The sequence below is a fragment of the Styela clava genome, chromosome 8 (genome assembly GCF_964204865.1).
Source record: "Styela clava chromosome 8, kaStyClav1.hap1.2, whole genome shotgun sequence".
NCBI lineage: Eukaryota > Metazoa > Chordata > Ascidiacea > Stolidobranchia > Styelidae > Styela > Styela clava.
In genome coordinates, this window is record NC_135257.1 from 17,679,472 (window position 1) to 17,706,089 (window position 26,618).

Consider the following 26,618-nt stretch of genomic DNA (forward strand, 5'->3'; position numbering starts at 1 on the left):
ACGCTATGTATGCAAGACCCAGACTTGACTCATGAATTTACACCAAACAATGCTAGTGTGAATATCTGTCATATAATCCCACTCATCCTTACTTTGCCTTCACAAATATAACAAGACTATGGAACTCCATGATTTATTAGGTCAAGGCATCACTAGTGAAATGTTACACAAAATAACTGGCTAGTTGGGACATTTTGTCCTTTGGGGGTTTTCCACGACCTCTCCCCCTACCCCTCCCTCGGCCACGCCCTCTCCCACCATGTTGTTGTCTTACTGCAGTTCTTGCTTTCTTCACTTGAATGAGACCAGAAAAAATATGATCACAGAAAATGCACCCTGTTAAAAGCACATTTTGATTTTCAAACTGACAATATGAGACTTCACTAGGTTGTGTAAACCAGCTTTATGTCCTACTACAGCATCTAAGGACTGCATTTTGTTAAATGACTACTTGAAAATTAGGTGATAGTATAAACTGGTTTCATTTTGTCATTGCATTGAGTGAACACATGGCTCAGAAAAAAACGGGAATTCTAATCTTTCGGATATGAAATATCTGGGTCAAATTCAACTAAGCACACATATAAAAGTTGATGCATATTCAAGAGAAAAGTAAGGAAGTTGAGTCCTTTTATTTTATATTTTAGGGTTTTCAGAACTTGAAAAAATACTTTTGTGATTATACTGAGAGACTCAAAGTGCTCAAAATGATAGTTCTTAAAAATGAAACAATTTTAAATTATTTTTAAAATCAAGAATTCAAAATATCAATATAATTGATCAGAATATTACACTTATTTTGAAGCAATAGCATAACACAGCAATAACGTAAGTTACATTAAATGATACCTTAAAAAACACATACTTGACAACCTACCTGTGTGTTTCGTCTCTCCTACATCCAATGGTGATGTATCCTTATGAAAATCAACAGCAAGTTCATATGAGCCACAATCTCCACATTTGCTTTCAGTGACTGACACCTAGAACAAACGGAACATGTTGAAAAAAGAACATGCTTTGCCCTGGGTACTCTTATGACAGTGATTCTCAAACGGTGAGGCGCGCTCCACAAGAGGCCTAGACAATTTTTTGATATTTGATGGATTTGATCTTGCCCACCTCATTTTGGACATTTACATTTCATCATTGTCCAAAGATTGCAATTCCATCCACATATTTTCAACGCGTTTTTGAATAAAGCATACTTTCACTTCACTAATTGTTACTTGTAGTTTATTTTCAGATAGTTATTTTTAAGGTGGGGCACGGGACTTGACAAATCATAAGAAGGGGGCATTGCTTAAAAGTTTGAGAACCACTGCTCAATGATGAAGCAGTTTATTATCATTTGTGAAGAAATTTCATCTTTGCAATTACTGATGCGTTTCTATCATTCTATAAATATATTTCATACTATACATGGTTGAGCGATAGACAGGCCTTGTGGTTATGCTTAACTGTGTTGCCAACACAGGTAAAAAAAACTATCTCATGTCCACCAGCTAAACCAGGGTGCGATAAATCGAGTAGGCAATGCTGAACTGAAAATATAACAGTCCTTACAAAATAATGAGGTTCCTCACATAGCAATGGTTGCTTGTATCGAGCCTTGTTCAGAGTAAATTATGTATAAAAATGAAGAGTTGGAAATAAGGTTGTAGCCCACCATTTGAATTCTTTCCTATTCCCTAAGTGCTTACTTTGCGTGCATTTAACAGTAAGGTTAGTTGAAGCTGGTTGAGGTACGTGTCGTTTTTGAAGTGTGTGATGTCAGCGAGTCTGAAGTCGGCTGCCTAGTTTTGTAAGTCACAAAAACCAAAACATTGCAAGCGCATCACAGGGTCACATGACCCGAAAGATTTCTTACCTTGTGTGCATTTTTGAACAAAGAAACCACTGAAGCACATCTTGTATTATTGCAACATAATTTCCATTTAGGACCGGAAGTTGGATCGAAAACCAAGATTCCATTTTCACATTCTACGCATCCAGTAACTCCTAATGCCATGAGAGAATGTGAACATGCAGGATGAGTGCAGGCATTACATCCCGATGCTTTCTTCATGTCTCGGAACGGAGGATAGTTGTAACAATACGGGCATAATGAATAAGTCTTCCCTTGAGAACCTGTTAAAAAATGACATCTCATTTCAATCTCAGCATGTTAATTTTGAATGAAAATTACCATTTGAAATATGCAGGGTAATATGACAAAAATAGATGATGAATACTAAGAAGCATATTGTGGTTGAATCGATTTTGGGTAATTGTACAAGTCTCCATAGAGATTGTTTTGGAAATTGTGAAAATATTGCTTCAAAAAACGCCCACAAATATCAACTATTTTAAAATTGGAGAAGTCACTAGAAGCCTAGTACAGTACTTTCAATATTTCATTTCAAAATTCTCTGACTTGATATTTCCATCCAAATTTTCGAGTATATTGTGTCAGCATGTAGGATTACGTCTTATTTTGAAAAATAGAGTGTTCAGCTGAGGCCATACCAGTACCAACACGAACACAAAACAAGCTTTGAAACACATCAAGAATAAAAAATAAATTGTTACCGACCTGTTGAGCATAGCAGCAGTTCAAAATCATCCAAAGGACATCGAAGTTCTTTGTACAACTTCATAGTGGTTTTCGGAGGAAGATTGTAAGTATCATCGCATGTATTACAGTGCAATCTTGCTGGTGTAGCTGATATATATTTCATGAAACGTCGACATTTTCCACACCTGCAGAAAGTCAAAGAGAGAGACAAAAGTTATGAGATATTTCTTTGATTATTGCTAAAGTAACCAAAGTTTAGTTTAAAATAGTTTATTTTTGATGATATATGGTTCGAAACCCGCTTTTATAAAATGTAAAAAAAAAAGATTTTCCTTTCTCAAAACTCTTGAAAACGACTCGCTAGCTGTTATGGTCTAACTTAGCATTTAAAAATTTCAGAACCATCCGAAAATTACTGGTTACACATACAAGTACAAGTCAAGAGCGTAATGACTTAACGATTAAAGCTAGACTTAACTGTGTTGCCTAATTAGAAAGATTCCAAGCGCCGTAAAATTAGCTTCTCAAATATTGTCTAATATCAGTGGTTGCTAATGCAGGGCCTTGTCCAGACTGGAATGTGTGAAGAAGTTTCGTACAAAACCAAAAACGTCAGAGACTGATCATACCTTGACATAGGCTTTCCTGTTTCAGAAAGTGGAGAAAAAGAAACTTCAAATAATTGATCCATTCCCGATATTTGTTCAACAAAATAATGGAATTTTTGTTGAAATATATTGATAGCGTGTTGTAGGACTGCTTCATATTTTGCTTTCCCTGCATTTATAAAAGATAATCACCATGAAATAAAATGTTCAAGTCTTTGCGTCAAAAGGAGCAAAGTAACCACAAAATTGTCCATAATGGAGTTGTGTTAGAAAACCTTGATTTAAAAGCATCCATTAAAAATATACGAAATGCTATATAAAATCACATCGAAGTTGCCAAAATCTGATAGTTATCATTTCAATAACTAAGATAGATAGATGCTTATTCATCATCCAGTCATTAGTCAACAATCAAACAGACACAACAATGACTCTCAAAAGAAATTGACAGGAGGTCAGATGGACCATATGGTCAATAAATCAAAACGACTCTTCTAGAACATGTCAAGACGTTTGCGTAAATAGCATATGCATTGTCCACTATCCATTCTTGTTCCATGCTCAATCAATAATACTAAACTTTAACAGCATTAGAAAACGTGAAAATTTAATTTTCCAATCACATTACCAAATGCAAACAGAATCTTGATGATTCATGAAACAGTGGGCAAGAGTTTTAGCGAATGAAGCATACCACGGTACGTAATTGATTTAAGCTAATCTGATTTTGAGGAAAACAATTATTTGGTTTTGTTTGTGACGAGTCAATAAATAATTAAAATTTATTGATTTTTGTGATGTATCATTCAATAAAGCACTTATTGCAAAACCTAAAATAACGCTCGAATGAGCAGGAAAATCTATACTAGATTTTGTTCCACTCGGATAATATTCAGTGTTCACCTACAAGCTGCAGATTATATGCATTTAAAACTCAATTCCATTTATACAGGGTGACCCTCAAAAAACAGAAGTCATAATTTTCTGAATAACTTGCATGAAATTGAAGAGAATTAATTTAACATGTGAACTTCTGTTTGTGTATGATTGTGCACAAAAAAGTTGGCGTACCAAGTGTGTGTACCAATATGGAGGCATTGGAGGTAACTAATTTTGTTCGCGTACTATACATCAAGTTGTGTAGAGGGAATGAAGCCTATGGGCAGGGGGTATACTCACTTGGCTAACACAGACAGAACTCGTAATAGAACTAAAATAAGGAAAATTGAAACAAAATTACGCTGGTGCACACACTACAGGAGTAATAAAACTATAGTAGTCAAGGACGCTTTGTACAAAAGTTACTTTCTCTATAGCATATGCTCTAAATGTCGTGGATGATGATATTTTGGGGCACCTAGTACAAAGTTTTGTGTACAATATTCAAATTTTATGAAGATATATAGAGTACAAAACAAACCATGTCATACAGACAGCATTCGAATACAAATATTTCTTCACACAGATACTTTGAAGCATTATTACCTGCTGCAATTAGATTCAATTGTTCTTCAACTGCCGCTCTCATTGTTGGCAAGACCAAGTCAGGATCAATCTTACGATAACCATGGACAAGCACAATACCTGACCAATACAATGAGGAATTAAATTAAAACAATAGGATTTGAAGCCACAAAAAAAATAAAAATAAAATGGTTGCCAACTTTAAATGCTTCATATGGTCTCTATATCCATATGATATTTTTTAATGAAATTTGCTTTCAGAAGCAAAGGAGACTGATCTTTGAGCATACAAGAGAGATACAAGCGACCACAAAAGCTACTGAGACTATAAGGGTTTATAGCGTAGAAAACGGATTGACGGTTTTCAAATAGGATTTTGACGGTTTCGACTTCAAACCATGTTTTCTGAATGATTCTTAATCCAGAGATAAATATTTATAGTAATCGCTACAAAACCTATTGATTGAATCCGACTTGAGAGATAGCTTTAATACATTTGATAACTAACTATTCAGATACAAGCATCTGACTAAAAAATATGATATTTTTACATCATTAAAAACCATTGCATACTGAGATAAAAATTTGAGAATATTTTTGCGCTTACGGAAATTACCGTATATCTTATCTTATCTCACAACTTACCAAGTGTAGTTGGAATCAATCTTCTTCCACTTGATACAGAGACGTAATTTCTTTGACAAATATTATTGATATGAGTAGGAATACTGGCATCAGTACCAATACAATGCTTTTCCATTAAAGTTATGACTTCAGCTTCAGTCAGATAATCTGGGGGACCTGAATAAAAATGAAATCCTTGTAAAACATTCTAATCTAAAATCCCATCCTACCTTAAAAACTGGTCAGATTTTGTGCTTGTTCTGGATTGTTACATTGTATTTTAGACACAAGGAAATAAGATTTGACAAAGTGATCATATAAAACTGTTTTACCTTTATTAAACTTCCTTTCATATCCTCAATAATTCAGACTAAATATGGTCAAGATTCAATTAAAATCTGAGTACCTTCCAATTTTGAACAATTGACATAATTTGGATGAGATTTCACTGCTTTTTAAAATTTTTAAAATCAGCAGTTGGTGACATAAAATGACAATATGATTATATTTGACCTATATGTTGATTGGTAATGCTTTTCTGTTCCGCTTAATAAGTTCATTTGTAAAATTTAAAAACCTTAAATCAAGAATTCTGAGAGAACCGTATTAAATAAATTCTATACACTGGATATTGATTGGGTGGACATATTGGATCAAAATATAATAGGGCTATATATTTACACAGAATGGACGTTTCCCCGATCGTCAATCAGCAAAAAGTAAACAATGACGTAACAATTGCAATTTATGCGATTGCTCAGACACTTCTTTCGCTCAGACAGATATTCAAGCGTGGTTTGTCCTGTTTTCATGGTTTTGAGTGTTATTTGTCAGTTTTCAGTTTTGTTTCAAAAAAATAGATAAATCAAATGACCTAATAACTTATATTAAAAAAAAATTATGTCTTCCGAAGACTTTTAGTTTATTTGCAGCAACTAAAAACTGATACTGCAAACACTGCAATTACCTGGCCTAAAATTAGCTTTCAGTAGCTATCCTTTAGGTGGCACATGGTTTGATGTTGTGAATAAAAATGAAAGTTTTGAATATGTGAGTTTGAAACGCTAACACTCCAAAACACTTTCAAAATAAGTGTTTAATATTTTGCAATGGTGAAGTATGGGAAGAATTTTTCTAGGGCCAAGGGTCGGGGAAACGTCCATAACTTAGTGGATGAGGATTAGTACGGTATATACGAAATAATAAAAACTCGAACATCTGAAAAAAAAACCAACTAGCAAAAATATGTAGAAACAAGAGTTCTGAGACGGGCAAAATGTGAAAAGTCAAAATATAATTCATTATTCGAAGTTTGATTAAGCTACATCTTGTTTTGTTTGGAGAAGTTAGACTATGATCACAAATATGCTTGGAATTTCGTAGAAAGAGATTATGCTATTTTTATTTATCACAAATATAATACTAACAAAAATTGTGTCTTCTTTAGCTCACATCATGAGTTTTTTTATAAGATGAAATGGGGGTAAAATACTAACCTGTGAGCTTTTCCTGGAGTTCAGCCTTTTCTACTTTACATTCTTCCCCAGGTTCAAATTTAGGAACAGTTTGACTTCCATCTATTGATTGCCAAGGCATTATCTGAAAAAAGTGCGATCAATAAAAATCAATTGTTTATATTACAAATTATAAAAGTCAATCAGAATGAGTGAGCCACTGCTGACAATAATCTTTAGAATTCCATAATAGTTACTGGACACAAAGTGGATCTAGGAGCTATGCTGTGCTGAATTGTTGTTGTTGGACTTGTGAAAAAATTTCTTTCTTCCGCAATTATTGGACCAATGTTCAACATTTTATATTACATGGCAACATTTACTGTATATCCTCGCAAATACCCTGAACCCTAAAAACGGTCCTAACAAGGGGAATTTATAAAAATTCGCATGTAAGTCGATCCCACAAATCATAACATGTCGTACGCACCTATTACAGCAGATGGTTGCAGAAGAAAATAAATGAAAACGAAAACCGCTATGCATATCTGTACGTATAATCAGACCCCTTAGTTTGGCAACTTTTTTTTTTGAATTCGGTTTTAAACTCGGCCTATATGCGGGAATATACGATAGCTACAATTCTGTTGACGTTATGAATTGGCCTCATTTGACCTTCATGTTCATATATTCGAGATATTTATATAATAGTCTAGCGCAGCGGTTCCCAAACTATGGGTCGCGACCCACTGGTGGGTCGCAAGAGGAATCTCAGTGGGTCGTGAAAAGATGTAGAAAGCTTTGATCAATTATACTGGTTAATAGGATCGGTGGCAAAGCAAATTTCAAAATAAACTGCAACTTTTCAATTTTTCACGTCTAAAACTATCTGAAATTGAAATAAATGTCAAATCTATTATGGAAAATAGCAAGAAACAATCTCATCTTTCCCACTAGCTTCACTGAAAATTCAATTTCAAAAAATAAATTTGTTTCCTCCATCAATGTTTTATTAATTTATTAAAGTTAAATGGGTCGCCATAAGCTGTGGTAAAAAATAGTGGGTCGCAACTCAAGTTTGGGAACCACTGGTCTAGCGTAATTAAAAAAAGATTCAACTATGTTTTGAAAAGTATTCTGGCTGAATTAATATTAAAGTTATAAATTATAATATTATCAATATTTCAAGCATATTTTCTATATCAAACATTTCATTTCAACAGATAAAATAATTATCTGTATTTTAAATTATACCACGAAACTATATACAAAGATATAACTGAATCAAGAATATGTTTCAAATTCGTTGGGATTTTGAAAAAAAAATGATTTTTTTCACTGATAGCACACAGGTTTAATCACCCAAAGTAGTAAAAAAGGGGAGCGAAAGTGGTCGGTGACAAAAAGCGTAATTACAAGAACTGTCATCACATTACTGTTAGAGATTCTGTGACAATTTGGAATCATCAATTATTCAGTGCAGTAACATTCGTTGGTTTCCCAACTGTCATCTATTTCTTTCTAAAATTGACAGAACTTTGTGATCCCCCAAGGTGAATGATATTAGTACAAAGTAATGTTCTTCTAATTCTTATTTCGAATTATTATAAATATAACAATATACGATACACTTGTAGTAGTGCGTGTACCAGGTTAGGGTTAGGCCATAACTTTATTCTGATTTTCCTTAAGTCTATTAGGAGTTCGGGGACTGTCTGTGTTAGCCAAGTGAATATACCCCCTGCCCATAGGTTTCAGTCCCTGTACACAACTTTATGTAAAGTAGGCGAACAAAATTAGTTACCTACATATTGGTACACAATATATTTAATAGTATTCTTCAATAAGACCCAAATTTCACCTTCAATCTGATAATGAACAAATAGTGAGTAGATAAAATTACCTCTGTATAACCAGGTTTGAGTGGGCTGTTTCCAGTGCAATAGAATGTTTCTGATCCAACAGCAAAACAGACTTCGGTTCTTAAATAAACACAATCTGGACTTAACGTTGCCATGAAATGGCGAGTAATATAGTCATATAGCCTCCAACTATCATGATCTGGAATAACAAAAATAGGAAAAATTCGAGGTTTCTTAATATGAAGCTCTTTCTACGGTTCTTTGACCAACGATGCACACACACTTCTAGGGGATACAAGAACTGTTCCCGGTTTTGGGAAAATGCAAAATTGTTAAGTTTAGTTAAACAATACATGGCCATCCAACACGAGTACAAACAGTGAAAATAACGACAAAAAATAACTGGGCCTTCTGCTGTAACTGGGACATTGTATATTCTATTTGATACTGAAATTTAATTATTATTAGTTAGTGTAATACTGATTCAATTATAATATAGCGTTATTTTATTGTCAAAATATGACTGGTGTACATATATCTACTGATGTACATATAACATTTTTTCATCTTTTTTCATTTCTTGAAAAGGGTAGCCCGAAAAGGTAGCCACAGCTCTAATGTAATAAATTAATTATGAATAGAGTTTTAGTTAAATACTATTTGCCACTTAAAAATAGCAATAAATCAGAAGCAGTGTTCCCTCTGAACTGTGCGCGTGTGCGCGCGCACACAGCTTTCAGAGGCTGCGCACACGCATAGATTTACTGCGCACACCTATTTCGATGTAATGTAACAATGTTCTCGGTTGGCAGGTTGAGAAAGTTTGTTGTTGGCCCACCCATTACCCGGTCAGAACGCCAAAATTTCTTCACTGATTTTTGCACAAAAATTAGTCATTTCCAAAAAAGTGGGCACACACCAAAATTTCTGCGCACACATACTACAAAAAATTAGAGGGAACATTGATCAGAAGTAAAGAAAATTTCAACAAAACTGAATTGTCAATGTTATATGCAATTAAGGGGCCACTCTTGTTGAAATTTTCATTTTCAACTTTCTATGTGAGTGATATTCAAAACCTCATATGAATTTATGGATGGAAATGACCAAAAATTTCTAAAATATATCCTATATCTGGTGTTCATGCTATGCTGTGTGGCTCGCAAGAAGAAGTCAATACTATAATAACAACACAGTCACTGACGTAAATGCTTCCACGTCAAAAAGCTCAAATTTCACAAAAAAAATCGATTCCAATTTCGTGGATTCTAAATAAAACTTTCATATTTCTTTGAAATCAAATATCGTACTATAAGATCCACACCTAATTCACTTTCAGAAGCACTTCTCATGGGTGTAATAGGAGGATGATCACCAACATCTTTTCCTTTTCTTGGTTTAGAAAATCCTGTTTCAAGCAAACTACTCACATAATTTCCCCAATGCCTATGAGATTTATGAGTTTGCAAAACTGCTTTGAAATCAAAATTTTCAGGATATTGGGTAGTTTCTGTACGAGGATAGCTGATGTATCCTTGCGTGTAGAGTCGTTCAGCAATCTGAAAAAATAATCAATCTCATTGATATATTGTTTTAAGTTGATGTAAGCAGGCGGTTCCCAAGGGGTGGCCGCGAAGATCAACAGAATTTTGTTATACATAACTAAAATATGATCGAATATTTTACATATTGTGTTTAATATAAATGTTATATCGATGACTTATTTTAAATGCTGTGTATAGAAATCAATAAACCCAATTTCCTTTCTATGACTTTTACTTTCTGTTACATTGTGATTGCCTCTATGGTTACGTAACAAGAGAGATAGACACCACTTGTTGAAATTTCCTGACGAACCAGAATTATTGCAGTCCTCGCAAAAAATAGCTCTTACATATATTGTTGAGATATCCGTAGATGATTTTACAGGATCTTGTTTTAAAAGATGCGAATATGTGGCGTTTAAAAAAAATCTCTAAATTCACTTTTACAGTCAAAAATTATTCGGTTATTAACAATGATATTAATTGCAATTATTATAACAGGTCCGAAATTTGTTAACCATGAATACTGTTCTGGTTATGTTAATATATTTCTTCACCTACATTCATAGTAAGATGCAAAAGGAAAACAAAGACATTGATTGTCTATGAATAGAGATATTAATTTATAGCAAAATATAAATTCAGTGCTAAAAATAAACTCTTGCGTGATAAATAAGTCATTACAACAGAAAGCTGGTAGTTACAGATAACGTGGAACAATGGACCAAATATAGATGTTAAACATATAACAGTACTATAGCCATAATAAAACAAGCATTTAAATAAAAATGGAGCATTCTTGTACATGACCTTTTGAAGATGCTAGACTTATTGGACCATATTTCTGTATTTGGAGTGTCTTTAGAGTCAATTTTGAGTTCATAGAGACAATTTCAATTTTGTTATGAAGTCAGTTATATATCTTAATCAAGCTAGTTTTATTTTACTCAGTTTTTAGCTAAGTTTTTTCGATTTCATTAAATACGGTCTGTAGGGACCAACAAACTAGGCTTTTTATTAATAATATTATAAACCTATTGATCTCATCATGAAATTATCAACATCGATTCAAAATCGGGTATGGGCCATGCTCCATTTAGAATTGGTGAATAATATTATATACCAGACATTATAACAAGCATAAGCATGTTGTTTTTGTCTATCACTCTACAAAGACATAAACCAGGTTAATTAAGGTTATTTCCTTCTATAGCTCGTGAGTAAATAACTCATTTATATCAAGCAATTTTATCTCAAAATAAAAATACTAGAGATCCTGTAAGAATTTAGTTTGAAATAAATTCCATTCTAGTATTCTATGATGAAACTGATTTTAAAATGAAAACCGAACAACTAAAATAGGCAACTTTTTTTCTGCAAAATTTGCCGTTTTTCACTGTGAATTCAGATTCAAACTTAGCTTAACGAAGGACTTTGTTGATAATTTGTTTATTTGGAATCTCAAAATCAAAAAGTTGAATTCAGAATGAAACATCTTGGCAGCTTTTACTTCCCAGAATGATTGAACAAAAAGAAGTATAATAAAGTTGCTGACTAATAAAGTTGTGACTATTGGTATATAATTTTCATGACAGGCTACCTATTTTTCACACTAGTGTTTTAACCATGAACACTTTGGAAATGCTTCTAGCTTAAAGATATTGCTGTGGTGCCAAATGTAAAAAGATATTATTGCCTCACCCTAGATGCATCAAGTCAAAAGTTGAGATTAGATATGACATTATTGTGAAATAATTAGGAATTTGTAAAATATCTTTGGATCGATTAAAAATGTAATTATCTTGGTACTACCAAAGTATGTGTGCCAGGATAGGGTTAGGCCATAATTTTTTTTCGATTTTGCTCATTTTAGTCCTACTGTCTGTATTATTATCAAGCCAATATATGAATATCCCCCTTCCTATAGTCCCTTTACACAACTTGATGTAAAATAGGTGAACAAAATTGGTTACCTCCATATTGGTACACATAATTCTGGAGCACCAGAATTTCAACACAATGAAACAGCAAAATATTCGAAATAATTCTGGGTGAATGGGATTAATGATAGCAACCAATTCAGTAAATAAATAAATCATTCTGTATTGGCTATTGAGGCCTACCAGCATAATAAAATAAGAGAACAAAAAAATATCCATGCCTTTGTCCAGAATGGACAGGACAACTGTGACATGACCATTTGATCTACTTCAGTGGCTAATTTAATATTATACACCAGGTAAATTTAACGCAGCCATGACTGTTGCTTTTGACAGAAATTAATAAGCAAATATGAGCAAGCATTTTCAGAATATTATACTCATAATGCATGAAACAATATGATAATCCGTCAACGACCATTATAACGAGGATGTAGCCATCATTTGCAGGGCAGCAATGAAATCATAGGGGAAGTGAACTCATCTATATTGTTGCTATTGTTTAAAATAGTGAGAAAATTTTACTGGATGAGAATGAACACATGAAAGTACTTTTATTATTAAGGGCATTATTTTTTAAATCTCATTTCTTCTTATTTCATTATGCTTGTATACCTCAATGGCCAATACGAAACGATTTTATTTTGAGTGACCAATTGGTAGCTATCATGAATTACCGTACATTCACCCAGAATTATTTTGATTATTTTATTATGTTGAAATAGTTATATTTTCAATATGTTGAGCCATGTAAGGGTAATACTTACACTTTACAAATATTCTTTTCAATTAATTTTCACATTGAATAGGATAAAATATGAAGGCTAAAGCATGTGGTAAACCAAGTCCATAAAAGAGGGTTTTAGTAAACTAGATTGTTCTGAAGCAAAAGTTCCCAAACAAGGGTACATTTCGACTTTTCAAGGGGTATATGAGATTGGGTATAAAAATCATCTTTGGGCTCCAGAAGTGTGTGTACCAATATGGAGGTAACTAACTTTGTTTGCCTACTTTACATCAAGTTGTGTAAAGGGACTGAAACCTATGAGCAGGGGGTATATTCACTTAGACAATCCAGAAGTACCCATCTTTCTATAACTTCCAATCTGCCTTAGTTAGAATATTGTATCACATTTTCCATCCCAGTAATAGCATTATTAATAACTACAGTAATGAATGAGTCTACATTTGCAGCTCACAAGACTTATTTTGTCTAATCACAGCTAGCGTGGCAATTTTGGGGCATACAAGCGATCTATAGATTGTCAAAAGGGCATCTATTAATAAGATCGAGTTTGGGAAACCCTGTTATAAAGCATGAATTGCATTGGTGGGTTCTAATTTGACAAATTGCTCATTAATTAAACTACAGAAAGATGCTCCAAAGCCTAATTCATAGATTCACCACAAAATTCCTAACACACAAGTTCATGGTAATTGAGAAAAAAAATGTTAAAAACAGTAACTCCAGTTAAATTAAGATTTTCGTAATATCACTGATATCAAAATATGCTTAACTACTTTTTTGGGCAACCATATTTATAAGTCTATTCAGAACTCATGAAGATAAAGTTATTTCACCATTGCCTCATATTTTATTAAGCTAGGATGTACAAGCGGCATTGATGAATAATTTCTATTCCTGTTATACACTAAGGCAGGAAATAACTTGAGTATCAAAACTGTTTCAACCCTACAGCAATCCTTGATGAATTGCAATGTACCATTAGTAAGGCATGAAATCCATTTTTCACAGGGATAAAACTAATGTTCAACTTTACTCACACATTAATGGAATAGCATTGCTTGTACATAATCATACTAACATAAGAAAAGCCCTGTTATAATTTAAGTTATGAAGTCAGTTCTCAATATATATTAACCAGGTTTGTTTCATATGAATCAGTGTTCATTCAAGTTGTTTTAATAATAATTCATTCAATACATCTGTAGAACTGTAGGTACCAACAACTATTTTGGTATCAATAAATTCCCTCTGCAATTTGAAAATGACTTTATGAAAACCTTATATCCTTCAAATTGAAATTACCATCACCACAAATTAGCAGTGTTTTTATATATTAACAGCTTGTTGGCAAACTTTTTCCTAACTTTGAAATCAAAATGGTTGGAAAAGAATTTGCAATATATTGCTAAATATAATTTAGAATGAAATGCTTCAAACATAAACATGTATAAAGAATACCATAAGTGGCTTAAACAGGACTAATAGCCACTCCACATTATTCTCCATATCAATCCATAATAATAATTTTATAATAAGACCACTTGAACAGATAGAAATAGTCAAACCTATTTTTGAAATGCTGTATATAAGCTCACATATTGGCATATGATTCTAATACATTATATAGTACTAATTTTAATATAACATGATTACTGCAATAATGTTTTTGAAAAATTCAAAATATTTGATGGATAGCCTACTCAATTATTTCAATAAATGATTTGCATCAGCCTATTAGGTGCCAAAGGGTGCTCCAGAAGTATGTGTACCAACATGGAAGTAACTAATTTTGTTTGCCTATTTTACATCAAGTTGTGTAAAGGGACTGAAACCTATGGGCAGGGATTATATTCACTCGACTAACACAAAAAGTCCCAAACTCGTAATAGAACGAAAATAAGGAAATTTGGAATAAAATTATGGCCCAACCCTAACCTGGTACACATACTAGGGGAGTACCTGTTAAAGTAGGTAAATACACAAGTGAGTTAAAGCAAACAAAAAACAACCTGTATACCTGCATGGTTTGCTGAGGTCCAATATTTAGCGATGAACTTGCGACTCTAAGCATCTCTACTGTGTTTAATGCTTGAGGCTTTAATTTGGATTTTTCTTTTGTTTTTACACTTTGAACAATCGCAATATCATTTGATTTGATGATTCCCAAAAACATTTGAGCAACATCCTGATCAAATAATCGAACCCTGAAAAATTCGTAATATAGAATATGAAGAACTTCAAAAGTGAGGAAAATATCTATCGAAGGTCAGGGATGACGAATCTTTTTACTGAACAGGTACATATTATATTTCTATCATAAATAAAAAATATGTTGGTCATGGATTTATAATGTTAGACTAAGTTGAATTAAATCAGAACTTGCCTTCTTACAAATTTTCCATTAATAATTTTATCACTAAAATGTTAGCTTTTTTGGATCATATGAAGATCTTTTCACCAAACCTTGTGGAAGGATTTTCATATGATCTAGCCTAGTCTTTGTGAGTGAAAATTTGGAGGCTCCGCGAGCTATTCTTTTACTTAATAAGTAAATACATCCGAGTCATTAAATAAAGAACCGTAATTTTAGTTTACTCAGGAATATCAATCGGTAAATAACAACGTGTTGTTTTGTTTTTATTTTTATAAATTTGCTGTGGTGGTCTGTGAATAATAGTCAATCTCTTCACGGGCTCCGTAACATCAAAAGTTTGAGAACCCCTGCTCTAGGTAATTGGATGCTTATCGCTTTACGATTTAGGTATAATGAAGGTGGTCAAGCATCATAAGTGGCTAGATTATACTGCTATCAATATTTGAATCATAAAAAATCTGTTATTTGATTTGTGCTTTTAATATAAATAACTTTTTTCTGAAGTGTTGAAGTAGACTAAACATAGTCAAACTATTTTGATTATTCATAAACTGCTTATACTTGCAACTATTATACAGAGATTTGTGTATAATAAAAGTTTCATATTTTTCAGTATTTGAATTTTTCAGATCGAATACTGAGCAGATTTTCAGACTCGTGGTAGTGATTATCGTGATCTAACAGTCACTTCAGGCATTTTCTAATCAAATGTAGAAGAAACTGAAATTCGGAATTTTTTTAGTACACTATAACTTTTTGGAGTTAATGAAGTTCAATAATAATATAATACAGGGTGTCCATAAAGTCTTAAAATTTTTCAAAATTGCAGAAGGAATTTATCTATACCATTTACTTTGTTGTGAGTAAAAATACTTGAACAATTACTGATTGAAAAACAACAAACCTGGTTAATATATATTGAGAAATGACTTCATAACAAAATTGAAATTTTAAAGAGACTCTATGGACACCCTGTATAATTTAATTCCATTTTACAATGATAAACAAAAAAACAGCCATTCAATTTATAAGTTAAACAATGTGGTTTCGTCAGTTTATTTTCAACACCATTAAGATCACATAATAAATTCTGCCGTCATTGCCATAGACAGACGTCAATAATACAACACAGTACCAAGAATAGCAATATATAGAATAAAACAATCCGCAATGAATTGGACGGAATATTGGAAATCAATATTTTTTATTCCACAATATCATTTTGTCTTTAAAATAACCTTTATATTTAGAGCAAGGTTACTGGCAAGGGAAATGTCTAATTGGAAATGACAGTTGCCAAATGAATGAAAAATCAAAAGTCTATATTGTATAATTAAACATGGATTTCCAATGTCCATATAATTTAGCATTGATAAAGATGTTTACTGAAAATACAAGTAATGAAAAATGACAGTATAATAGCCGACTTTCTGAATTCTATTTAGCAATACGTCAGTTGGAACATGGTTTTGATTCAAAGTTATCTTTGACTTTTGAATTTTTGAATATACATTAAAATTACAATTAACTTCCAGAACAATAAATTCTAGAAACATTGCTTTGGAAACTTTTGTTTTGCAGGGTAAAGCGATTACCGCACCTCAGTTTCATACTGTTTTATATACCTTCCACAAGGCTCCTTAACAAGAACAACTTCTCGGTAAGGAAATATTATAGTTAGAAAAAACTAAAATCTTTTCCGAATCGTCATTGCCTACAAAATTTAATACACTCTGAGTGAGGTGGTGGGAATGGGATTTGAACCTGAGATACAAGCATGGGATGCCATCATAGTAACAAAAAAAGGTACTCCAATAATATGTGAACCAAGAGGGCGGACACCGGAACATAGTACGTGTACCAGGTTAGGTTAGGCCATAAATTCAGGTACAAATACTACTTGAGTCACTTGGCTAATCCCCGAACTCGTAATAGGATTATTATGGTAAAATAAGAAAATTGGAATAAAATTATGGCCTAACCCTAACCTGGTAAACATACTATGTTCAGGTGTCCGTCATATGGGTTCACATACTACGGGAGCGCCCAAAAAATACAGAAACTTGGTCAACATAATACAAAAAGCTAGCTTAAGGAATTGGGAAAAGATTAATAGTCTGTTCTCGCTAATTGCTACTAAATGAGAACCAGACAATCACAAAAATGATCATAGCTCTTAGTTCTCACATATCTTACCTTGCCCAATCTAATTTTACTGTGATTCCACTTGTGGGACATTTAACTTCCACATTCATCACCCAATATTTTTCTGGTTTGAACGATTGGATTTTATCGTGACGATCAACACAGAAACCAAGAGTAGGTGTTTGACATGGTCCATATGATATCAGAGAACTATCCAGGTTTCCATATTTACCCTGGAATCAAAAATGAGTTGATGAATAAGGAGTCGTTTGTGCGATACTGGAAAAATCTATGTTGTTATTGCGGGTTTAAAATCTCAGGTGCAGATCCAATGTTCATCACCTCACATAGGGTGCAATAAACTGGCCCAGACTGGGAACATTCCGGTCCTTCCTAACTATAGTATATGCTTGTCTACTGATGGCTGCTTGTATAAGTTGGAGTAACAAGCCTATGGAAACGTCATATAAGGATATTTTGATAAATTTTTGGGAAAAATCAGAAAGTCGATTGCTTAGTCAGTATGAATAAGGAGTTTCCCAAAATACTTGTCAAATTCAGTAGCCTATCTTAACTAAAAAAGATAAGATCAAAATCACATTAAAGTTAGACATGTGGCACATTCACAAGTCAATTGCAAAACAAGAAATTTTAACAGAAATCAACCAAGTCACAAACATGTTAATAATTACTATCAAAAACCTGGAAAAGAAAGTGAGCAAAAAAGTGTATTATCTTAATTACAAATTAACCTTCATATATGCATTAAATGTACAATTTGAGTAAAGTAGTGTCGAGTTATTGACAAACTAACCTGAAAATATCTGGTTTGAAAACGAGTGAAAGCACATCCAAGTCTCAAATCTAATTCCTGTCTCGAATCAACACAGAGTGACTCGTTATAATTAGGTTCCGCTAAATTTCTCATTGCCTCGTGAATGTCTTTATCAGTAATAGCGCTAAACCGGGCTCTGTAAACTCTTTTGCGTCCACTCTGAAAACGAAAATAATATTTATAAAAAGAGTGAAGTATTAGAGAATTCTTTATTAATAATTGGACATAATAAATCGACTGGTATACTAACAGAATTGTCCAGTACGAATTGAATACATTCAAAGTTACTACATTTTAGGAAAACCAAATAAGAATACCAGAATACCTTCATTCAATTTTTTAAAAATAATTTCTGTATTTCAAACCGGATTGATTATACACACTATGTGTTTTTTATAGAATTGAAATTCCATATTCATAAATATTATATTGGAAAGGTTTTAAGAATAGCATAACGGTAATTACGGTAGGTTTTGGCTTCCATGTACATGATAATCCATTGATGATATACTTCGAGACAGACAGACTCAACATTTTTTCAATTTTTATTCAAAAATCTTCAATTGTATTTTCGATAAATTAATTCAAAATGTAAATTATAATTTAACCTTGTATTTAAGCCAATTACCTTCAGACATTTTGGCAATGATTCAGATGTTTTCAATCAAATACAATGAAAACTTTATTTTTGTATTTGGCCTAAAACCATGACTAACTTCGAAATCGAAGATGTAATCATTGATATCATACTTCAATAAGTTTTGTAAGAAATTACTTGATGCAAATTTGAATTAGATCGTTATAAGAAATATGTTGAATAATTTTTATTAATCTGGTGTTTTTGAATATTTATATACATTCTGGGAAATTTATTCATTTTTTCAACTTTTTTTTTCATTATTTTCAAGAATCAAACACATGAACTCTTCAAAATGATATTTTTTGGAATAAAAATCTCAATCTATTTATCCGAACGCAAATTTAAAATATTTAGTATCAATTTGCAATCGATTTAATAACATGCGACTCATTTTGGACATCCAAGTACCAGAAAATTTATTTGGTCTCCCTGCTATACTTCAATTCCATTTAAATAAATTTATTTTTTATTGATACTCATCCTTATTTCATGGGTCAGACACATTAATGTTTCACAACCAATAATAATCAATAATAGCAATAAATCAATACAATTGCAATCTCTAGGAAACTTAGTAACTTAAAAATTGATTTTAAAAGTTGCCATCTGTGAAGATGGTTAATAGCACTTGATATCACTGATGCTATTTATTGATTGGTAAAGTAACTTCAGTACAAGGCACACTTGGGTCCAATTGACAATTTTTTATTTCTTTCGACTTGATTGATAAATACAGGCTCCTTCATCATTAGGAGCAAATCAATGTAAGTTCCCTAGGGCTGCCTATCTGCCGCAAAGTAGTTGCATTTCCGTTATTTGTTTTTAGAACCTCACCCAACCCCCAAGTTTGTCAGCCTCTCGCAAGAATATTTTCAGGTACATGTTACCAAACCATTGTTTTCTCAAGAGAATTTGCCTAAAATTAGCCCCAGTATAATTACTTTTTTCCCTATTTTTCTCTTTTCCATTAAAAAGATTCAACAAAAAATATATTCAAAGGTTTATTTCAAGGCATTATTTTTTGTATTTTCCCACCTAACTATAATTATTCAGCTTTACATTCTACCTATTCTAACATAAAGGGGTTCCATAAAGTCTATTAACCAAGTTTGATTTTGTTATGAAGTCAATTCTCAATATAACTTAACTAGGTTTGATGTTTTTAATCAGTAATTGTTCAAGTATTTTTACTCCATTAATACATCTGTGAGGGCCAAAACAATATGTGGAATGTGGTATCTATAAACTCCCTTTGCAATTTAAAAAAAATTAAGGCGGCATGGACACTATTTACATAAATCTTACCAAATAATATGAAGCATAAATGAATGAAAAAAATATATAAGCCTCACACTTTTATTCATGATTGGTTCCACAATGTCTAAAACTTCAAAGCAGATATTTTCTCCTTCCTTATCACAATCTAACCATAGCACAATCGCATCTACGCCTCGTGCTTCTTTTTCCAGAAACCTAAATTAGTTACGATATTTAAAATTAAAGATTTAATGGGACACTTTAGAAAGAATGAACTTGTGATTTTAGACATAAGATTTTTATTACCTATTAATAATTATAATATCTCTTAGATGATTCATATATACCAGGGGATAATTTTGAGGGTTGAGTCGAAGTTCCATTACATTGTTAAACGCCAGTTCAATGGCATGGAGGAAGGATTGGCAGTTCTCTGGCGTAACCACAACTGATAGCATAATTCCATGTGACAATTGTTTTTCTTAAGATGTTAATATGTTCCCCCCCTCCGATGCTGCATTTTTTCAAAGCAAAATAGACCTACTTTATATAATGCTCGACAGCAAAGATCACTGCAGAACAGAATTATATAATTCTAAATTATTCAAATAAGGACATACCATACTTACAAAATCCTATTTTAAAAGTACGATCAATAATTTAATCACTATCAGTAACAATAAGCATCACAAGTTATAAATAGATCGGAAGTGTGCAACATTTTTTGTCGGTGAGCCATAAGACCAAGACATCTAGTTTGGACACACAAATGAAAATAGTTTTTCCATGCACACAACAAATTGAAAAATTATCCCAATGCAAAATTTAACACGGTGACGAGAGTAAAAAAAATTATGTATTTTTACCCATTTCCAATAAGCATGAACTGTCGAATTGGGATTTTATGTTTTATGGAATGAAATTGGAGTGACAAGGGGCGCACTAAATGGCTTGGTGGGTCGGGTTGTGGATCGCGGCCCGCCTGTTGCACACCCTGTTATAGATCATACAGCTGGTTGGTCAGCCAAATAATGAGAATAACAGAGATTGGTTAAAAATTGAATAATATCATCATTCTTGTATGAAGCCTTGTCTAGAGCAAAATCTGTCGTGACTCGTCAAACATGAGACACTTCCATTATTAACCAGAATAGAATTCTCAAAGCAAACTATGGCGAGTCCGTTGCGATAAAATTTTCCCATTTATTATTTATAAACTATTTTAGTATATTAAAATTCCATTTTTGGCTAAAATGATTCATAAAATTATTCATACTTGATAATATTTAATTTGGGATTTGCTTCTTTTTTCATAGTTGGAGCAGAAAATAATTCCCCAGGATCAACTTTTTCCCAGTTATTATATTTTCCTTCAAAATCCAATGACATGACATGGCCACACACAGACGTGACTTTGAAGCTGACTCTTTCGCCATAAAATTTATCTGAAAAAATTTAATACAGTCAATGCCTTTACATTAATCCATAAACTACTTAGTTGAAATAACTGGCAGTTAGATATCCAAGATGATATAATAGTAGAATTGATTCAAATTTTATTATATTTGATATTTTAAATAACAGGTATGAGTTTTGTTCAGAGTAAAATTTTGATTATAAAAAATACTAAAACAGTTGTTTATTTCGAAATCAAGTATTTTTATTTAAATGATAATTCGACAAAGGGCCTTCCGGTAGGCACGTGTCTGTAAATAACCTTTATTAATGAACTATTCAAAGCTGAAAAGCTAAAAAGTTTTTCAACTATATGTGCAGTGAGAATTTTTTGCAAAAATGACCCAAAATAGGGCCTTCCGGAAGGCCCTTTTTTAGTCGAATTATCATTGAAACTCATTGAATATACATAGACTCATCCAGAAAATCGAATCTAATCTACAAAACGTCGATAAAAAAAAATTATTTTAGATTGTATTCAGAAGATAGAATTAAAAGATTTTAGCCATCACTCGTTGTGGGCATAGTAGATAATATGTATGAAACTCAACTAAGTCAATTAAAAAAAAACGGTAGGATTCATCAGACCAACTCAATTACTCATTGTGTCTAAAAGGCTAAAGGGCAAAGCATTGTTCAGAGCGATGAAGATATGGTTTATAAAAAGAAAACAATTGCCATAGTGTCAGTACATTCATTGGAAGAAAACTACATAAGTCTTATTTAAAGGATATATTATTTAATAAGAATACAAAATTAAATGCTACAGTACCTATTTTGACTCATTTACAGTTCATCAAGATTAAAACCATGTCACAATTTCAATTTGTTAGAAACTAGATGAGTAATAAAGCAAAATTACGTCATACCCTCATATTCACGTACAGGGCATCAATGTTTATTTCAAAATTCCAGTATTTTAAAATTCAAACTCATATAGGCCTATAAACTTCTAAAGAATATGGTCTCATTTGAAGTTGATTCAATATTCCCCATTTGAAATTAGTACTTTATAATGTTTTCAGAATTCTTTTTAAAAAATAGTAAAAGTCACCTAATTACTAACTGTGTCTAAAAGACTGTTGAGCAGAGAATTGGGCGGCGATGAGGATTATAAAAAAAAAAATTGACATCATGTTAAAAAAGGTATAAGGAAAATATATGAACCCAATTTAGAGAAGACATTATTTAACAAGAAAATAAAAATAAGTACTATAGTAATTATGTCGACTCGTTACCAGTTCATACAAGATTAAAACCATGTCATAATTTCAATTTGTTAGAAACTAAATGAGTAATAGATCAAAAAATATGTCATACCATCATATTCATGCACAGGGCAAGATCCACTGATGCTTTTCCTCGTATTACATGAACCATGAGATAAAATCTTCGCTATGGATTGAGCCAGAGACGGCTTTTCCGCAACCATTAACACTGTCCTCATACTTAATTCATGGGAAACTATGGATTAGAGATATGTAATCCTGGAGGTGGAAGTGACAAACTGTCTATACTTTTCTAGTCTTAAATATAAATTTATTCATTAGTACAGTAAATATTTCAAATGAATATAATACATACATATCAGATGAAAACGATTAAAACCATAGCAGTAAATTGAACAAAAGAATGAAAATAACGCAGTCGCTATATGGGGAAAACAATCTTAATAATAATAATAACATTGAAAACATAAACTTTGGTGTTTAAAAACAACAGATGGGGCGTGACATTGCAGAAGCAGACGAGTAACATATTATACTACAAGAAACAAACATTGGGCGGGCGTAAAGATCGAATAATAAATATTTATGAGTAGACAGCTGTTACAAGTCCCTATAGAAGTATGAACTTCAAGAGTATTGTAGTTATTAATGCTTTAACAAACAGATAACAAGACAAGACTGTGCTTGCAAAGGGTGTAACTTTATAGTATTAAATCAATACAATTGAGAAATCTTCACTGTAAAGTTTGGCAGATTTCAATAATCGACAAGATGGCCAAGTAGATATTTCATCGATTAATTCTCACTGCGGTATATTATCAGGTTTACTATATTTAGGATTCATTGTCATGACAATTGCTGAAATAATCATTTTATTACATAGGTAGAATATTACAAAATAAAATCATTGGATAAATTGAAAATAAAAAAAGACCTAAAAAAAAGTGTTCCAAAATTTGCTGTTTTGGTATAAAACATATTAACCAATTTTCTTTTTATTCAAAACATGCCACACATTCTTGGGAAAAAGAATTCTTGTTTAAGGTGTTTATATCAAGGAACGTGGACATAATGACATACCAGAAAAAAATTCAGGATTATTATAAAGTTTTCAACAATTCACATTCAATATCCATCTCAGAAAATATATAAGTTAAACAACACATTAGATACTTAGATCAAAAAATAATCGATACATACTGTACATATCATAAAAGAACACAAATATTAATAATAGGTCTTACGAAGTAAACAGCCTACACAAAATGATAAGAAATCGATGAACCTAATTGAATGGTGGTGTTGGATGAAGAGAGTGTCCTTGAGTTTACTAGAAACATAACTTGGTGTAATAAATAATTACGGAGAGCTTATAACCTTAGAGCGGTATGAAAACATTTATTGAACATTGGGTGGCCACCAATGTGAAGATAATTCTACTCTTAGCAATAAGACAAATTTGTAAAATAAGATAAATGATGATAGTGTCCTAAAATTTTCTCTATCCCAGCCAAATCATGGTATATCTAGATTTTATTTAATTTAATCTTTTCATGAATTCGCTGCATGGCATGTCACTAAAAAGCTTTCACTAAATTATCGAAAATTGTTAACCACTACCTCATAAATTTAAAAAATTCTATATAGTTTATACTCTTAATATAATTCACAAATTTACAAGTTTAAGATAGTCATTTCCAATGTTTTAAAAATCCAAAATGTACCAAAGATCTCCGTGCTTATTCAACTATGATTTTAATTCAAATCATTACAACTAATTTTATTCCAAATATCGGCATGAAAAAGTTGAGTAATCAAAATGTCGAAAATGAACAACCAATCACCAGTGTAAACGTGAAAGTCACCTTATTCTCAAAATGAAAGATGGTCTGAAGATGAAAAATGTCACAGAATGTCATTATCATTCCAATAGTTGCAGACTTACTTAACATAGCAACAAAAGTTTCAACATGAAAAATCAATTTTCAATCTTTGATAAAAATACTTTGACTGTTTTGACGATGAACCCGAATCGATTGGAAAAGTCAAAAAATGTCATTTCGTAAATAAATCATTTTACAAACAAATGAATAGTCTGTAGAGTGTCGAGTATAATGCATTGACCTTAATAAAATATTCATGAAGGAATTCCAATCAGAATCAAACATATGAATTAAAATATTATAATGCAACATTTGATTGAACTGGATATCAAGATGCAGTTGGGTTGTCAAGGCTTCGAAGAAAAATTCAATCAAACTCATATTGTATATAACAAATTAACGTTGGGAATTTTCATATTCAAAAATACTATAATTTTGAATATTAATGACGCCAATTAATGATATCTGACTTATAATATCAAAATATGTTTTATTGATTGGCAATATAGAAAACTATTTGAGATTATTTCTTGTCTTTTATCGTGAGAATTTTGTCTCTATGGAATAATAAGGGTTGGATTCATACTCAAGCATAATGTTGCGCTCTACTAATTTTAGATTTCAAACTACCACCCATAACATTTGTCATTCTCAAGAACATATAAGAAGAGGCTGAACCCATAAATGTACTATAGGTTATGATTTGGGATATTAGAAAATTTTCATCAACAACAATAACCAAACCAGGTCATCGTCAATGTAAGCATGCAATATTGCACAACCCCATAATACTCACATTAATGCACTGTTAAACGTGCATAATGGAAATCGTTTTTCAATATTACTGATTTCATGAAAAAAATCGCTACAGAACAACTATAATTAAAAAGAAATGAATAAAGATTATCAATTACTGTTCAAAGAGGTGTAACATTTTCTTAACTTTAGTCAGAATTTTACATTTGACAGACAAAAGCTAAAATAAATAAGCAGAATTTTGCTATGAATTACCGAACAGATAAAAAAATTTCAATCATCTTTGTTTAAAATCTTCCAAGTCAAACGTAGAATCTTTGCCTAATAATATCAGTTTGAAAAATATCAGAAACACTCAAGTGCTGCTTCAGAAATACAATGCTGATTAGTTTTATAATTATTCACAAGTAGATTTAGCAAGCTCCTCCATTTATATTTATTCTTCTGAGGAGCTGACTGGGGAGTCCCGGATCATATGATACTATTTAAACAATCTGAATTGACCTATCAATAATAATGAAGAATATATACTCAGTTGTTGAGTATTTTTGCAGCCCGTTGGTTAGCGGAATCAATTCTGCCCTTGTTTGCATCAGCTTTTGCGTTGATTCTATCAATTTGGTTGTTTTGTGATGAGATTTCATTGCCCATATCTAAAGCCATGTGCTTCAGATTACCGATAACTCCAGCAACTTGTGTCAAATTCTCTTCCATCTCATCTTCTCGTGCATCGTTTGTTACCCTCTTGACGTATCCACCACCAACTTGTGCCATCGTTCTCTCATCCTGAATCCTGGCCCCGGGTTGGTCGCTGACAACTTTATCTTGATTTTTACTGAATGCTTTTTTATATTCGTCACCTTTTTCAAAATTTTTAGCTCTATTCCATGGGCAAACACATAATCCACAACACTTTTCCAATCCTTCTAAATTTTTTTCCGCTTGTTTCATGTCTTGATTAATTTGATCCATTCCTTCATCGATCCTATCGAGTTGTTCTCCTTGTTCATCAAGCATAACTAAGGTTCTGATTCCAGCATCTTGTGTTTCTTCCATCAGACCAACCATACGACGAGTACTTTCCAGAGACTCATCAGTAATTTGGTTCGCCCTCATCTGCATGTTGGCGAGCTCGCCTCTCATGTCATCATCTGCGGCCATAGTTTATTTTGTTGATGACTACACAATTAAATATGTAAATTAGAATACAATCTGCTATTTGGTATGAAAGTTGAAGTTTTAA

At 32.2% G+C, this 26,618-nt stretch overlaps 2 protein-coding genes across 3 annotated transcripts; both read right to left on the minus strand.

Annotated features, from left to right (window-relative positions):
- On the minus strand, positions 1 to 22,980 carry LOC120345295 (DNA topoisomerase 3-beta-1-like). 2 transcript variants are annotated; one of them, XM_039414687.2, is made up of 16 exons: positions 22,828 to 22,980; positions 21,329 to 21,497; positions 20,148 to 20,268; positions 18,135 to 18,314; positions 17,372 to 17,553; positions 14,819 to 15,005; positions 9,894 to 10,128; positions 8,611 to 8,768; positions 6,750 to 6,852; positions 5,275 to 5,430; positions 4,651 to 4,749; positions 3,187 to 3,334; positions 2,576 to 2,742; positions 1,871 to 2,130; positions 878 to 983; positions 1 to 336 (listed from the first exon to the last, which is right to left on the minus strand). In XM_039414687.2, the coding sequence occupies exons 1-16, from the start codon at positions 22,952 to 22,954 to the stop codon at positions 164 to 166; spliced, it is 2,571 nt and encodes an 856-aa protein (XP_039270621.2). In that variant the 5' UTR covers positions 22,955 to 22,980; the 3' UTR covers positions 1 to 163. The 2 variants fall into 2 exon arrangements, with proteins under 2 accessions (XP_039270621.2, XP_039270622.2); XM_039414688.2 differs by lacking the exons at positions 21,329 to 21,497; positions 22,828 to 22,980 and having other exon boundaries at positions 20,150 to 20,268.
- Positions 22,981 to 23,032: 52 nt separating this feature from the next.
- LOC120345296 (synaptosomal-associated protein 25-like) lies at positions 23,033 to 26,604 on the minus strand. Its single transcript, XM_039414690.2, has one exon. It carries the CDS (start codon positions 26,534 to 26,536, stop codon positions 25,907 to 25,909), a length of 630 nt encoding a protein of 209 aa, XP_039270624.1. The 5' UTR covers positions 26,537 to 26,604; the 3' UTR covers positions 23,033 to 25,906.
- Between the last annotated feature and the right edge of the window lie 14 nt (positions 26,605 to 26,618).

Bases quoted from the DNA above. Each gene is read 5' to 3' on its own strand.
- LOC120345295 (XM_039414687.2), bottom strand. From the start codon at position 22,954: ATGAGGACAGTGTTAATGGTTGCGGAAAAGCCGTCTCTGGCTCAATCC. The intron at 8,769-9,893 runs GTGTGGATCTTA...TTGTTATTCCAG, and splicing joins TGCTTCTGAAAGTGAATTAG to ATCATGATAGTTGGAGGCTA. The intron at 2,743-3,186 runs GTATGATCAGTC...GACTTTCTGCAG, and splicing joins ACAGGAAAGCCTATGTCAAG to GTGTGGAAAATGTCGACGTT.
- LOC120345296 (XM_039414690.2), bottom strand. From the start codon at position 26,536: ATGGCCGCAGATGATGACATGAGAGGCGAGCTCGCCAACATGCAGATG.